This window comes from Chrysemys picta, chromosome 6, assembly GCF_011386835.1.
Source record: "Chrysemys picta bellii isolate R12L10 chromosome 6, ASM1138683v2, whole genome shotgun sequence".
Lineage (NCBI taxonomy): Eukaryota > Metazoa > Chordata > Testudines > Emydidae > Chrysemys > Chrysemys picta.
This window is the reverse complement of record NC_088796.1, coordinates 132,478,289-132,495,086: the sequence shown is the minus strand read 5'-3', so window position 1 is coordinate 132,495,086 and position 16,798 is coordinate 132,478,289. Positions and strand designations below refer to the sequence as shown.

General features: G+C 45.2%; 1 protein-coding gene across 12 annotated transcripts in view; it reads left to right on the top strand.

Moving 5' to 3' along the window:
* The window catches only part of APTX (aprataxin), a 35,450-nt gene that overhangs the window by 13,979 nt on the left and 4,673 nt on the right, over nt 1–16,798 (top strand). For 7 of the 12 annotated variants that reach the window (XM_008171885.4, XM_008171883.4, XM_065549891.1 and 4 more), the window contains 2 exons: nt 623–682; nt 10,949–11,175. In XM_008171885.4, coding sequence (XP_008170107.1) covers nt 623–682; nt 10,949–11,175 — 287 coding nt within the window. Of the gene's footprint in view, nt 1–622; nt 683–2,361; nt 2,489–10,948; nt 11,176–16,798 lie in introns of those variants that run through there. The other 5 variants (XM_065549887.1, XM_065549885.1, XM_065549889.1 and 2 more) reach the window with 2 other exon arrangements.

Sequence of the window (16,798 nt, the reverse complement as noted above, 5' to 3'; positions counted from 1 at the left end):
TAATCTCTCAGTGCCTGAGCACCGTCTGTTTAAAAAAACACAACTCACCCACCCTAGCCCATATTGTTGTTGAAGCTACATATTAATGTGTGTGAGGTTAAGATGTTATGGTAATGGGTGCAATAGAAATGAAATTAAAGTGTTTCATTCAGTAGAGGGTTTGAATGGTGACATAGAGCAAGGCTGAGGCCATCCACTGAATGACAAATACACAAAGAAATATTAATGGCTGCCTTGTTCCCAGAGCACCATCTATCCTGTGCATTGAATGTTGCAGAGTCCTGTAGAAAAATGGCCTGTGATCATGTAATTAAGGGCTGTGTCATAATGCAGATGTATAAGAGGGCCAAACTAAACTTGCCTGGGTAACTCTAATTCTGGAATTTCCCAACTGAAAATGTTTTACTTTGCAAACTTTACTTAAAAAAAAGGTTTAAAAGAAATATTTCCTCATTTTTTAAAAAAGAAAATACAAATACATACCTGTGTTAAAATGGTATCAGCAAAGCAATATTGGAGTTATAATAAAAATTATTTAATTGAAGACTTCGGATTCTGCTTAAATATCATTAGATTTTTTTTTTTATTTCTTCTGAAAGTGCCTATTCTATTTATACTCTAGGAACATTTAGGACATTGGAGTCAAGGTCTGAAGATCTCTATGCAAGACCCAAAAATGCAGGTGGGAATGATCCACACTATACTTGGAATAATTTACCAATCCACATTCCATGAGCATTCCATTCAGAATGCTGTTGAGCCAACTGCATGTTACAGTACATGCACATTTGGTAATTTTATGTATATCAACCTGTTTTCTAGATGCATTAGTCCTTTTCCATCAGGCCAGCAGGAGACCTCTATAACCTTGGAGAGCCATTGTTAATATGATGCTCCCCAATTGCTTTTCTTAACACCTGTGGTTAAGGAGAGGTAGATTCTGTGACCCAATTAACAAAAGAGCGTGTGGGTGGAATTTCATGGAATCCAAGAATGCTGTGACAGTCATGTCCTCTAGCACTAGAGTTTCCTCTGTTATGGTCACTTGGTTTCATTTATAGCTTTGTGCATAAAGCATGTATCACTTGCTTCAACATCTGGATCCAAAAAAATAAATCTGAAATGCAATCACAATACCATGCTTAGAGCAGGCACTTATGAGACCCAGGGACTAATTAGGAGAGGTCATTGGGCTGTTAGGTTGACCAGTTGTGTCCCCTGGGTCCTCCAAGGTTCTGGACCCACATTGGCTGGTGAAGAAATGAGACACTGTATTAGTGCCGTAAACTTTATTAAAACACAAAAACTAACAAAAATAAAACCAAGAAAGCTTAGCTTCGGTGATAGGTTATCATCAGTAATATTAAACTAAACTAGAAATAAAGCATTATCACTATCCAATCAAAATCAGATCAAGACTAAACCAAATTAGTCTAAATATTAAATTAGAGTTAACTAATCAAATTAGCACCAAAAATAATCAGACTTTATAGTCTAAAAAGGTGGATCTTGTTTTTGTTATAAATCAAAATCCAATCAAATTGATAATTGGAGTGTTTAAGTATCATAATACTGAACCTGTTGCCTAATGTCTGAACCAGTGTCTCTTCAAACTTCAACTCTTATGTGGTGGTGGCTACCCTCCCTCCCTCCCCCCACCTCCCGAGATATTATCATGCAGACTATAGCAGAGTGCTTTTGATAAGCAGAAGTTTGACTACTCTTATTAGCTGAAACAACAGATGATGATCTTGAGTCTCAAGACTTTGTCACAGATCACACTTTGAGTAATTACACAATAAGTAATTTTATGAGATGGAGACTGGAATCTCCATCTTGATGGAGGAAAATTACTCTAGCAAGATGAAACCTAGGTAGCCCCCTGGCCTCTAGGTGTGCAAGAGGGTGAAGATCCAGTTTTCTGAGCCCATTCATAGACAAGAATTTGCTCACATCCCAGCCAACCATAAACAAATGCCTGAGTGGGTGAATAGTTGGACTTTGCACTAGGTCCTGAAGTTCAACCATCTTGGGAACGCCAGCAAGGTGGGTGCGATCAGGTGAAAGACAATCTTGGTGGAAGGTCCTTGGAAGACAGTGGCTTCCTGCTCCTTCTGAGACCTTCCCAGCTGAATTACCTGGAGTTGCCCCTACCATTAGACCAGGGAAGGAAAGGGCTGGCTGGCACTGACTGGTGCCTTTCGGCTAAAAGGAGTTGCAGGTGGGTGTTTCCCAAAATATTATGGAATACAGCATAGGAGAGCGCTGCTAGGATCATAGCTGCTTTAGTTTGGACTCACTTATTCTAGTATTTCGCCCTCTTGACATCACATAAATTTCCCCTCACTTTGCTGTTCTCAGCCAGAGGAAGATTTGCCAAACAGACTTGGATTTTGACCCCCTTCGGTTATATGATTCTACTGCATCAAGAGAATGAGTTCTAGCAGAAGCCTGGATAGTTTGTTCGTGGATCGCTTACCTCACAAATGCAAGTCTTTCTCCATATGGAAGAAAACAGCTATTTCAGTGCTGATTCATACCCTAAGCAAGTGGCTGAGAATATTGTGTTGATAATCAGGATACCTTACCCAGAAAAGGATAAAGCGTTGTTAAAACTGCTACACAATTAAACAGCTAATTGTTGTTTGAGGTTTTACATCAGATTATTGCTGGTTCACTTGCTTTGTAACCACAATTAAAACCACTTAACTTTTTTATTAAATTCAGCCCATATCTATGCTACTAACTCAAGTTATGTCGACATACAGCCGCCGCAGTCAGTACATCATTTGTGCGTGTGCATACTTGGCTCCTTGCGTTCATAGGCACCAACTTCCCTTCTGCCCCATGTGCGCTTGACCCCTGGCCCCACCCTCGCTCCACCCCCTTTCCCCAAGTCCCTGTCCTGCCTCGTTACCGCCTCCTCCCCGGAGCGTGCCGCGTCCCCACTCTTCCCCCCCCCCCCCGGAAAGTCCTAAGCGCCACCAAACAGCTGTTTGGCGGCGGGCAGGAAGCCCTGGGAGGGGGAGAAGCAGGGATGCGGTGCACTCGGGGGAGGAGGTGGGGGTGGAGCACCCGCTAATTTTCCCCGTGGGTGCTCCAGCCGTGCAGCACCCATGGAGTCGCCGCCTATGCTTGTGTTAATGGTGCGTATACTCACCAGGAGCACTTGTATCGATGCAGGATGAGGTGCACTATGGGTGAGTATCCCACTGTGCAACTTGCCACCGTCCAGTGCACTGTCTTTTGGCAATGCATGATGGGGCCAAAGCAAGTCAATTGGGATGACTGGAAGCATGGGGTCAACTTTTCAGTTTGCAGCTGTCTCCATCCCTTAATGTGATCTATATCCCATGATTTTTGCGCCTTTTTTTTCAAAATCCCACAAACCCATGTGACATGGAGTCTGCGTAGCTCTGCACTACTGTCATGACTGTTGCAAGAACAGGGTGCAACATCCTGCAGTATTTGCAAAGCTGAAAGAAGAGATGCGGGGAACATGATGATTCCTTGGAGGACAGATTGCTGTGGGACATAGCAAGACCTGATTCAAGGTGGTGGTTGGTGGTCACGGAGCAGCTGCAAGATGGTGGAGCGCTGGTTCTGGGCCTCAAAAACAAGCACTAACTGGTGGGATCACATTATTATGTAGGTTTGGGATGATGAGCAATAGCTGCAGAACTTGTACAAGGCCACATTCTGGATATGTGTGCCAAACTTGTCCTAGTCCTCCAGTGCAGGGACACCAAAATGAAAGCTGCACCAACAGTGGAGAAACGAGTGGCGATCGCACTGTGGAAACTTGCAACGCTGGATTGCTTCCAATCAACTGGGAATCCATTTGAAGTCAGGAAATCTACTGCAGGGGCTGTTGTCATGCAAGTGTGCAGGGCCATTAATCGCCTTCTACTATGTAGGACTGACTCTCTGCAACGTGCAAGACATAGTGGATGAATTTGCAGCTGTGGGGTTCCCGAATTGCTGTGGAGCAATAGACGGCACTAGCCCACCTTGCCACAGAGTACATTAACAGAAAGAGCCTACTTTTCTATGGTTATGTAAGTGCTGATGGATCACTGGGGATGCTTCATCTACATCAGTGTGGTGGACTGGTCACAGAAGGTGCATGACACTCACCTCTTTAAGGACCCAGGACTGTTCCGAAAGCTGCAAGCAAGGACTTTCCTTCCCAACAGGTAGATTACCATTGGTGGTGATGAAATGCTGATAGTGATCCTGAGCAACTCAGCCTACCCCTTCTTCCCATGGTTCACGAAGCCGTACAATGGACACCTTGACAGCACCAAGGAGCACTTCAACTACTGGCTCAGGAGGTGCAGAAAGACAGTCAAATGTGCTTTTGGTCATTTGAAGGGTTGCTGGCGTTGTTTACTCACAAGATTGGACCTCAATGAGAAAAATATCTCAATGGTCATAACTGCCTGCAGTGTCCTGCATAATATCTGTGAAGCAAAGAGTGAAAACTTTCCGTGGGGTGGAGGGCAGAGGTGGAGCATCTGTCTGCTGAATCTGAACAGCCAGATACAAGGCCATTAAAAGAGCTCAACGTGGAGCTGTACAGTTCAGGGAAGCTATGAAAGAGCATTGTAACTGTGAGGCAGAGTAGTGTACAGTATAGTCGTGTGCTCCACCTGGCTCTGCTCTTTTGCAGCCCACTATGAATCATGTGGTAAATTCTGTTGTGTATATACAGGAATATAACATTGTTAATGCATCCTTTGATTTTGTTTGTGAATGATCTTCTGCACAGTAACAAGTAATTGGACGCTTTCAGAACTGCTGAGTGCCAGCCACTATATGTTGAGAACTAATAAAGAAGAATTTTGTTCTGAGTAATAGAATTTTATTCTGTAACAGCGTTTAAGACTTTGCTGTCTGGACAGGCTGCTGAATAAAGGACCAGCAGCCTGACTTCTCCAAGGCTATGTCATCCACAGCTTAGTTCTCAGTGGTAGCAGATGACAGAACAAGGAGTAATGGTCTCAAGTTACAGTGGGGGAGGTTTAAGTTGGATATTAGGAAAAACTTTTTCACTAGGAGGTTGGTGAAGCACTGGAATGGGTTACGTAGGGAGGTGGTGGAATCTCAATCCTTAGAGGTTTTTAAGGTAAGGCTTGACAAAGACCTGGCTGGGATGATTTAGTTGGGGATTGGTCCTGCTTTGAGCAGGGGATTGGACTAGATGACTTCCTGAGGTCTCTTCCAACCCTAATATTCTATGATTCTGACTGATTGGACTGTGCTGGAGTTAAAAACAGGTCCTGGCTTGCTGCGTAGCTGGATCCCCTGGTTGTCTGTCTCCCATCCTCCTTTTCCTCACAGTTCATGGCAGGGGCCTGTGACTTTGGCTTCTCGGATGAATCCATGGTGCTGTTTGGGAGTGGTGGAGTCTCCACTGAATAGGGCATTCAGCTCTTTGTAAAAGCGGCAGGTCTGTAGCTTGGCACCAACTTGATTGTTGAAGGCCTTTCTGGCCTTCTGATGTGCCTGCCGCAGCAACTTGGCTTTCACACAACACTGCTGGTCCCTGTTGTAGCCCTTCTGCATCCCCTGAGAAATCTGCTTGTAAATAGCCACGTTTCTAGGGCAGGTTCTGAGCTGTGCCCTGCACAGCCTCCTTTCCCCACAGGCCCAGGAGATCCAATATCTCTTGTCTACTCCAGTCAGGAGTGTGTCTGAAGCGTGTAGCTGGCATGGTCAGCTGGACAGTTGCACTCAACAATGGAGAGATGCTAGGTGTGCTCACCAAGCCAGGCAACTAGGAAAGAGAAGTTCAACAATTTGCAGGGCTTTAAAGGGGAGGGTTCTTCTGATCTCCATGACGGCTCGCCAGTGGAGTTCACAATGATGACCAGAGTGTTCAGTGTGGGGCATTGTGGGACAGCTGTTGGAGGACAGCTACAGTCGCCCTAAGTAATGCAGCGTCTGCACTCACACTGTTGACCCAAGAAGATCAACTTTGGCTCTATGCCGCTCTTGGAGGTGGTGTTAAGTTGGGGTAAAAGGGCACTTACATCCACAGGAGCCATATTTAAATGTAGACATGTGCACAACAAGCTGATGCAAGGCAGGTTTTGTTCACCTTGTTAACTTTGTAGTGTAGACCAGGCCTCCCCGATAAAGAAAGGAAACAGTTAAAGTACCTGAAACTTAAAAAGTTGAGTAAAAGTTTATTTTAACAATTTTTCTGATTCCTTTTTTCATTTGTTGTATAGAAATTTTTATTGGGTGAAATCTCTGCTAGCCAGCTTTGGGTGGTGTTAAAGATGGCATTATCTGTCCTAGTTGCAGGAAAGAGAGCCAGTTTTTTACAGTCTTGAGTTGTTGAACTTTGATTCTGTTTCCTTTAACCCAAAGCCAGGAAGATGTACACACAAGTATAAGAGGAGGATAGCAGGGATGGAAAACCAAGCCTGTCTCCCTGGCAGCCTCACTGCAGGGAGGGCAAAGACACAGCATGCAATCTTACTAGCCACTTCAAGACCTGGCAAGCTCTTACCAGGGTCGGGCTGGCTGGCCTCTGTTCACAGCAGGGTTGTAAAGGTGGCTTTGTCTTGGTTGGCCAAGCCAGACTCTGCTTGGGCAGAAGGCAAAGATAGGCAAGAGGAGAAATTATATGGGGGAGGAAAATGCCATAATAGGGAAGGGGCAACAGTAGGAACTTGAATTTTACATCTCCCCAGGAATTGTGGAGGATTTAGCTGAAGCTGGTGGAGGTGGTGATGTCATTTGTTTCCCCCTTTCTAGTTGGTATGGCTTTAAAGTTCAGGCCAACAAAGAACCGGTGGTATGATGGTAGTTCCCAGGGTCCCAGTGAAGGGAGGAGTCAGTCAGGATGGTGAAACTCACTCCCTCAAGCTGTTGGGTCCACAAGTCTTAGTTATTCAATCCAGCAGCTGCCAATAAGTGATCTCTCCTTCCCACACTAGAAAAGCAGTGCCCAAAAGGGATTGGAACCTCCTCCTACTGGAAGACATGAATATAATTGGAATTGCAGTAGGCCTCTCCTTTTGTTTCTAGAATCCCTTGGCTCATTGGTATGACAATCTGTGACCTCACCAGGAGCCGAGTCACAGGTCTCCCAGCCTGAATGTGCATCCTTCTCTTTGTATTACAGTCAGTCTAGAGCTTCTGCCTGTTTTATTTAACAGGCTGACTATTCTTTTTAATGACAGGTTTCAGAGTAGCAGCCATGTTAGTCTGTATCCGCAAAAAAGAACAGGAGTACTTGCCATACTCTATCAAAGAAACTGAGGAACCACCTGATCAGCATCCTATACAACAAACAGAAAAACATCAAGAAAGAGCTCTCCAACTTGGAGACTCTCATAAATAACCAACCCTCCACACAAACGGATTTCGCTAAAATAAGACAGGAGATCTACATTACACACTTCACCTCTCTACAAAGGAAAAAGGACCGTAAACTGTCTAAAATCCTACCTGCCACATGTGGCCACAACAGTGGTACCCCAACCCACCCAGCAATATCGTCAATCTATCCAACTACACACTCAGCCCGGCAGAAGAGTCTGTCCTATCTCGGGGACTCTCTTTCTGCCCTGCCACCCCCACAAACATGATACAGTTCTGCGGCGATCTGAAAGCCTACTTTCGCCATCTCCGACTCAAAGAATACTTTCAAGATAACACTGAACAGCACACTGATACACAGATACCCTCCCACCAACAGCACAAGAAGAAGAACTCCAGGTGGACTCCTCCTGAGGGTCGAAATGACAGTCTGGACCTATACATAGAATGCTTCCGCTGACGTGCTCAGGCAGAAATTGTGGAAAAACGACATTGCTTGCCTCATAACCTAAGTCGTGCAGAACGCAATGCCATCCACAGCCTCAGAAACCACCCTGACATCATCATCAAAGAGGCTGATAAAGGAGGTGCTGTTGTCATCATGAACAGGTTTGACTACCAAAAGGAGGCTGCCAGACAACTCTCCAATACCAAATTCTACAGGCCACTTCCCTCAGACCCCACTGAGGAATACACTAAGAAACTGCACCATCTCCTCAGGACACTCCCTACACTAACACAGGAACAAATCAACCTACCCTTAGAATAACCCTGGTCGGGGCTCTATCTATTACCCAAGATCCATAAACCCGGAAATCCTGGACGCCCTATCATCTCGGGCATTGGCACCCTCACTGAAGGACTGTCTGGCTATGTGGACTCCCTACTCAGACCCAATGCCACCAGCACTCCCAGCTATCTCTCTGACACTACTGATTTCCTGAGAAAACTACAATGCATTGGGGATCTTCCAGAAAACACCATCCTAGCCACCATGGATGTAGAGGCTCTCTACACAAACATCGCACACACAGATGGAATACAAGGTGTCAGGAACAGTATCCCTGATGATGCCACAGCACAACTGGCTGCTGAGCTCTGTGACTTTATCCTCACGCACAATTATTTCAAATTTGGTGACAATATATACCTCCAGACCAGTGGCACCGCTATGGGCACCCGCATGGCCCCACAATATGCCAACATTTTTATGGCTGACCTCAGCTCTCGTCCACTCATACCCCTTCTCTACCTACGCTACATTGATGACATCTTCATCATCTGGACCCATGGGAAGGACACTCTGGAAAAATTTCACCACGATTTCAATGGCTTCCACCCCACCCTCAACCTCAGCCTGGACCAATTTACACGGCAGGTCCACTTCCTAGACACCACGGTGCAAATAAGTGATGGTGACGTTAACACCACCCTATACCGAAAACCTACCGACCGCTATGCCTACCTTCATGCCTCCAGCTTCCATCCCGGACCCACCACACGATCCATTGTCTACAGCCAAGCACTGAGATACAATCATATATGCTCCAACCCCTCAGACAGAGACCAACACCTACAAAATCATCACCAAGCATTCTCAAAACTACGATACCCGCATGAGGAAATAAGGAAACAGAGCCAGACGTGTACCCAGAAGCCTCCTACTGCAAGACAAGCCCAAGAAAGAAACCAATAGAACTCCACTGGCCATCACATACAGTCCCCAGCTAAAACCTCTCCAACGTATCATCAGTGATCTACAAACTATCCTGGACAATGATCCCTCTCTTTCACAGACCTTGGGAGGCAGGCCAGTCCTTGCCCACAGACAACCTGCCAACCTTAAGCATATTCTCACCAGCAACCACACACTGCACCATAACAACTCTAACTCAGGAACCAATCTATGCAACAAACCTCGATGCCAACTCTGCCCACATATCTACACCAACACCACCATCACAGGACCTAACCAGATCAGCTACAACATCACCGGTTCAGTTCATCTGCAAATTTGACACCATCAGCTCAGGATTAAACAGACTGTGAATGGCTAGCCGACTACAATAGCAGTTTCTCCTCCCTTGGTGTTCACGCCTCAACTGCTAGAAGAGGGCCTCATCCTCCCTGATTAAACTAACTTCATTATCTCTAGCCTTATTCATTCTTGCTTGCATATTTATACCTGTCCCTGGAAATTTCCACTACATGCATCTGAAGAAATGGGTATTCACCCATGAAAGCTCATGCTTCTATAGGTCTGTTAGTCTATAAGGTGCCACAGGACTCTGCTGCTTTTACAGATCCAGACTAACACGGTTACCCCTTTGATACAGGAGTACTTGTGGCACCTTAGAGACTAACAAATTTATTTGCGCATAAGCTTTTGTGGGCTACAGCCCACTTCTTTGAATGCATCTTTTTAAATCTCTCACCTGCTTTGGACAACTAAAAATACAAGCCTCTGCACAACATTGTGGTGCTTGCTTTCTGTTTGACAAGCAATAAATGGCAAATTTCTGTTGGAGCATCCTCTGCTGAAATGTTTGATGAAAGGATTCCTTCACCCTCCAGAAGTGTGTCCCACGCAGCCAAGCGATTTCAGTCTGACCTCAGGAAATATAGAGACTTCAGGGAGTTAGGGATATGTTTTCTACATCCTCTCCTTGCAAGTGGCTTTCTGGGTGAAATCACCTTAGCTGGGTAAGTGAGCACCAAAGGCATTGACAGCTTTTTGCCTCTTCATTATTTCTGTTAAAGCAAGGTGGTCATTAGTCTCCTCCTAGAACGTTTGCTGAATGCAGTCTCTGAGCGCGTCTGCTGCAGCCTAGTGGCTCCTTACCTTAGGTGGCCAATCTGCATAAATCAAGATTGGATGTTTCTCTAAAAGATCCGTTCTAGTTCAAAGGAATTATTGTGGGGCAGTTCTCTGGCCTGTGTTATACAGGAGGTCAGACTAGATGCTCATAGTGCTCCATACGGGCCTTGGCATTTATAGATCTATAAACCAGATATGGAAAGGCCTGTTTGTTATCTCACTGCAAATGCAAGTTTTTGTAAATTATCTTGGTTATGCTACCTGCAGAGAAGTGCCCAGAGGGTGGGATATATTGATCCAAATACTTCACCGGTTGTAGTAAAATGTGTTGAGTATGGCTTATAGGTGACTTATATAGTCAAATAGAAATCTCAAGACTCTTTCCACCACTGTCTCTCAGATAAGTGTTTATTGCTTCGTAATCAGTCAATGTGGATCTCTGGAGGTATGTTTATGATGGGGGGAAAAATAGTGTACTTAACAGTCACTGGAGAGCTCCAAATGTATTTTCTCCACAGATCCATACTCACCCTTCCTCCATCCCTGCTTTGGAAATAAGGAGTAAGTTTAGCCCTGCCTTGTTTCAGAGATGCACTCTGTACATCTGTATGTACATTGGCCCCATACCATACTAACTGCTTTTGAATGGTTCTGCGACACTAGCATGGAGCATATAAGTGTGGATTAGTGAAGCCAAATATTTGGATAATTCAAGTTGATTATTTTTATTAATGATGTTCCAGGAAACCCCAGTCAATGGTAAATAACCTTGATTTTTCTCTCTCTCTCTACTAGGTTTATAAAGATGAAAGGGTTGTAGTCATTAAGGATAAATATCCCAAAGCTCGTTACCACTGGCTAATCTTACCGTGGGACTCCATCTCCAGTCTAAAATCAGTAACAAAAGAGCATCTTGAATTACTAGAACACATGCATGCTGTTGGGGAAAAGCTGATCCAACAATGCCTGGATAAAGATAGCTTGGAGTTCAGATTGGGTTACCATGCAGTTCCCAGCATGAGGTAAGGCTAGATTGTTCAGCCAGTTTTATTTCGGTTATCTGCTGGAGGTGGTATCGATTTCATGCCTATATAGCCAGGTTGTGTACTGGACTCGAGCCTTTTTGATTTACTGAGATAAGGCCTTATTTTGAAAATTTGCAAAATGAAATTCTCTTGATTTATGATGTGTGTGTGTGTGTCTCGAGAAACAGGAATGTTGGATGTCTTAAGAGGTGTAGAGTCTGCAACATAACGATCCAGACCATTTAAACCAGGGGTTCTCAAACTAGGGGTCGGGACCCCTCGGGAGTTGCAAGGTTATTACATGGGGGGTCGCGAGCTGTCAGCCTCCACCCCAAACCCCACTTTGCCTCTAGCATTTATAATGGTGTTAAATATATTAAAAAGTGTTTTTAATTTATTAGGGGGTCGCACTCATAGGTTTGCTATGTGAAAGGGGTCACCAGTATAAAAGTTTGAGAACCACTGATTTAAACCATATAAAAGTTAAACAGGTGGTATTAGCTATCCTTTATTAATCTCAAGATTTTTTTTTTGCTTACTCAGAAATATATAATCACATCTTTAAAAGTAAGAAAATTTTTATAAGAAAATGGCAACTTTTTATTTATCTTCTAGAAGTCAGAAGTAGACTTTTCTTGAAGCCTACATGAAGGCTTGCTCTCCTAACACTGGTAAAAATTGGAGCAGAGTGGTGAATGTTCCAGTTTATGGTGCAGACTGGTTCTTTGAGTAGATTTAGCCATGTATGCACCTAGCACGTCCGAGCTGCAGAATTTTGCCTAGCAGTACTAAGAGGGGGCAGCACTTGCACCTTGTGGCCATAGCCGTTCCCCATGCTACATGATGTGGCACCATCTCGACCCCCCCTTAGTTCGTTCTTACCGTCTGTCCCTGGCTGGAATGGGAGTGCTGTGTAGTTCTTAACCTCACAATTCCTCATCCTTTGACTTAGTTGCATATAGTTAGTTGGTACCCTTAGTATTAGTGTTAGCGTTAGCTGGCTTAGTAAAGTGTTTTCCCTGGTGATACCCTCACCAGGATTTAAACGTCTGTTTTGTGTGGGTGTGGGAAATCCCCAACAACGACCCTCACACAAGGTGCTTGCTCTGCTTAGGCGAGGCTCACGTCAAAGAGTGGTTTTCAATTTTGTAAATTGTTCACAAAATGGACTCAAGTGGCTAGAGACTTTTGCCTGAAGCAGAGCCATCTCAAGCAGGCCACGAGGCCTGTTTCAGTACCAAGGCCTATGTCAGATCAGAGGTTGCCATCAGTGAGTGGTACCGGCTCATGCTCTGGAGCCACTGCCTCTCCAAAGAGGTGTAGAAACCACTCTCCTTTGAACGCGCCAAAGAAAAGATCTCAAGACCAAGCATGACCACTCCAGATCTTAAGGAGACTCTTCTTACTCCTCCAGGAAAAGTATGGCTACTGCTGACACGCGGGATGGAGCATCTGTTCAACCACTCCCTAGTACCACATGGGGATGTGAGAGGCCCCGTATTGCTGACTCTGGTTCCAGGACCAGGGCGTCCGTTGAGTCCGGTGCTGACATTGACGGTGTCCATATCAGGTGGCAGCGATGTTGGACCTCCTGTGCCTTTCCATCCCGAGCTCTGCTTTGGTTCAGGACTTCTCCAAGGCTATGTCATCCACAGCTTCGCTGTCCGGACAGGCTGCTGAACCTTTGGGTCTGTTGGTACTGCATCCTGATGTTGCCTTACCACCAACTGTGGAACTGAGTCTAGTGCCGGGCTCAGCACAATGGATCTCATTGGCACCAGAAAACTCCTTAGCACCGCTGCATGTCATGCTACTAATATTATTGTGGTGGCATTCCCTGCCCTCCACCTCTGCACTGTCTGCTGCTTTGGGACTGCTGCTGATTTTGGGACTGATGCCACTCCCAGCACTGGAGACAATGGTGGCATACTGACTGCTGGCTGGGCCGTTTTCACTGTTGGCACAGGTTCCTCCCTTGCTTTGGATGATTGGACCGGTTGCTTGCACTTTGGGTCTGGCTCCAATCACTTGGCCTACACTGGGAACTGTTCTGTTCTTGTAGCAGCATGGATACAGAGATAGGCACTCTTCCTGCAGTCAGGACAGGGGCCCCTGGCCTGGTGCCCACTGGTCACCTATGCCTTACCCTTATGCCCAGTGACCCCCATGGAACCTGTGGGACACTCCTCGTTCAGAAGTTGCGCTTCTATTCTCACTCATAGACTCATAGACTTTAGGGTCAGAAGGGACCATTATGATCATCTGGTCTGACCCCCTGCATGCTGCAGGCCATAAAACCGTCCCTACCCCTTCCCTGGACTCTGCTGCTGAAGTCCCCAATCCTGTTATTAGTGACTTCAATCGGCAGAGACCCTCCTGCTAGAGATCCCTGCCCCATGCTGCGGAGGAAGGCGAAAAACCTCCAGAGGCTCAGCCAATCTGCCCTGGAGGAAAATTCCTTCCCGACCCCAAATATGGCGATCAGTAAGACCCCGAGCATATAGGCAAGAGTCTCCATCCTGACCCCTTTTAGCCATTATGCTATTTACCTACCATTGCTTGGTTTTCCTTGACTACTATGTTTTACCATTAAACCATTCCCTCCATAAACTTATCTAACTTAATCTTAAAACCAGACAGGTCCCTCGCCTCCACCGTTTCCCTCGGAAGGCCGTTCCAATATTTCACCCCTCTGACAGTCAGAAACCTTCGTCTAATTTCAAGCCTGAACTTCCCCACGGCCAGTTTATATCCATTCGTTCTCGTATCAACGTTAGTACTAAGCTGGAATAATTCTTCTCCCTCCCTTGTATTAATCCCTCTAATATATTTAAAGATAGCAATCATATCCCCTCTCAGCCTTCGCTTTGTCAGACTAAACAACCCAAGCTCCTCTAGTCTCCTTTCATACGACAGGTTTTCCATTCCTCTGATCATCCTAGTGGCCCTTCTCTGCACCCGTTCCAGTTTGAGTTCATCTTTTTTAAACATGGGAGACCAGAACTGCACACAGTACTCCAAATGAGGTCTCACCAGCGCCTTGTACAACGGAAGCAGGACCTCCTTATCCCTACTAGATATACCTCGCCTAATGCATCCCAAGACAGCATTGGCTTTTTTCACCGCCACGTCACATTGTCGACTCATAGTCATCCTGCGGTCTACAAGGACCCCTAGGTCCTTCTCCTCTTCCGTTACTTCTAACCAATGCGTCCCCATCTTGTAACTAAAATTGTTATTAGTCATCCCCAAATGCATCACCTTACACTTTTCACTATTAAATTTCATCCTATTTCTGATACTCCAATTCACAAGTTCATTCAAGTCTCCCTGCAGGATATCCCTATCCTCTTCCGAATTTACAACGCCTCCCACCTTCGTATCATCCGCAAACTTTATCAGCCCACTCTTGCAATCGGTTCCGAGGTCAGTTATAAATAGATTAAATAAAATGGGTCCCAAAACCGAACCTTGAGGCACTCCACTAGTAACCTCCCTCCAACCTGACAGTTCACCCTTTAATACGACCCGCTGCATTCTCCCCATTAACCAATTCCTTATCCACCTCTGGATTTTCATATCGATCCCCATGTTTTTCAGTTTAACCAATAATTCCTCATGGGGTACAGTATCAAACGCTTTACTGAAATCCAGGTATATTAGGTCCACCGCATTCCCATTATCTAATAAATCCGTTACTTTCTCAAAGAAGGAGATCAGATTCGTTTGGCACGATCTGCCCTTCGTAAAACCATGTTGTAATTTATCGCAATTGCCACTAACCTCCAGGTCCTCAACTAGTTTCTCTTTCAGAATTTTCTCTAACACCTTGCACACTACAGATGTTAAACTAACAGGCCTGTAGTTACCCGGATCACTTTTTTTCCCTTTCTTGAAAATAGGAACCACATTAGCTATTCTCCAGTCTAACGGGACCACCCCCGAGTTTACAGATTCATTAAATATTATCGCTAACGGGCCTGCTATTTCCCGCGCCAATTCCTTCAATATTCTCGGATGAAGATCGTCCGGTCCTCCCGACTTAGCCCCATTAAGGCGATCAAGTTTTGTTTCTACCTCGGATACGGTAATCCCCCATTCTGAACGCCCCTCTGTAGTGGTGCTAGTATCCCTAATCCCTTCATTGGCCTCATTAAACACCGATGCAAAATATTCATTGAGATATTGCGCCATGCCTAGATTGTCTTTAATCTCCTCTCCGGCAATAGTCTTCAGCGGTCCCACTTCTTCTTTCTTTGCTTTCTTCCTATTTATGTGCTGTAAAACCTCTTACTATTGCTTTTAATTCCCCTCGCTAGGTCCAACTCTACACGGCCTTTGGCCTTTCTCACTCTATCTCTACATTCTCTGACTTCACTTAGGTACATTTCCTTACTGATCCCTCCCCTCTTCCACTCTTTGTACGCTTTCTGTTTTTTCCTAATCGCCCCTTTGAGTCGGTCGCTCATCCAGCTCGGTCTAAATCTCTTGCTTAGTAATCTTTTTCCCTTTTTTGGAATACAGGCCTCCGACAGCTCATGCATCTTTAACTTAAAGTAATCCCAGGCTTCTTCTGCCTTTAAATCCATTAATACGTTTGCCCAATCCACTTCCCTTACCAGTCCCCTTAATTTGTTAAAATTGGCCTTTTTAAAATTATAAACCCTAGTCTTTGACTTAATTCTGTTACTCCTTCCATGTATTTTAAACCGAATTAGCTCATGATCACTGGAGCCCAAATTGTCCCCTACTACCACTTCCTCAACGAGGTCCTCACTACTTACCAGAATCAAATCTAAAATGGCCTCCCCCCTCGTCGGTTCAGCTACCACTTGCTGGAGGAATTGATCAGCAAGCACATCTAGGAACATCTGAGCCCTATAATTGCTACTAGCGTTTGTTCCCCAATCTATATCCGGGAAGTTAAAGTCCCCCATAATTACACAGTTTCTATTAGTAATTACTTCTCTAAGCACATTAAATAGTTCCTTATCCATATCCTGGGTCGATCCTGGCGGTCTATAGCACACTCCAAGCACTATCCCCGGAGAGGCTCTAGTAGTCCTATTACCCAGTGTGAGTATTGCCCAGACGGACTCTGTGTTGTCTAATCCATCAACTATTATTTCTTTACAGCTTATTTCACTATTGACATACAATGCCACCCCCCCACCTTTACCTTTGTTCCGGTCTTTCCTATACAGCGCATACCCCTCCAAACCTGTGTTCCAGTCGTGACTGCCATTCCACCACGTTTCCGTTATTCCTACGATATCTGGTTTCAGCTCTTGGACCAAGAGCTCCAATTCCTCCATTTTATTACCTAGGCTTCTGGCATTGGTGTATAGACACCCTAATGTTTGTCGTTTAGCCTCTCTCCCATTAGGAGCACTATATGTTGTGGGCCTCCTTGTGTCCATCCCCCCTGTCCTTCCTATGTCCAATCTCATCTCCCCAGCTATGTCTCCTCTCATTTTACTCACCTTCTTCATACAGGAATCTGGCGTGGAGATTAACTGTGCATCTCCCAACCGTCTCCCCAAACTTCCTAGTTTAAAGCTCTTTTGATAAGATGAGCCAGCCTCCCTCCCAGAAGTCTATTTCCTTCCCTACTCAGGTG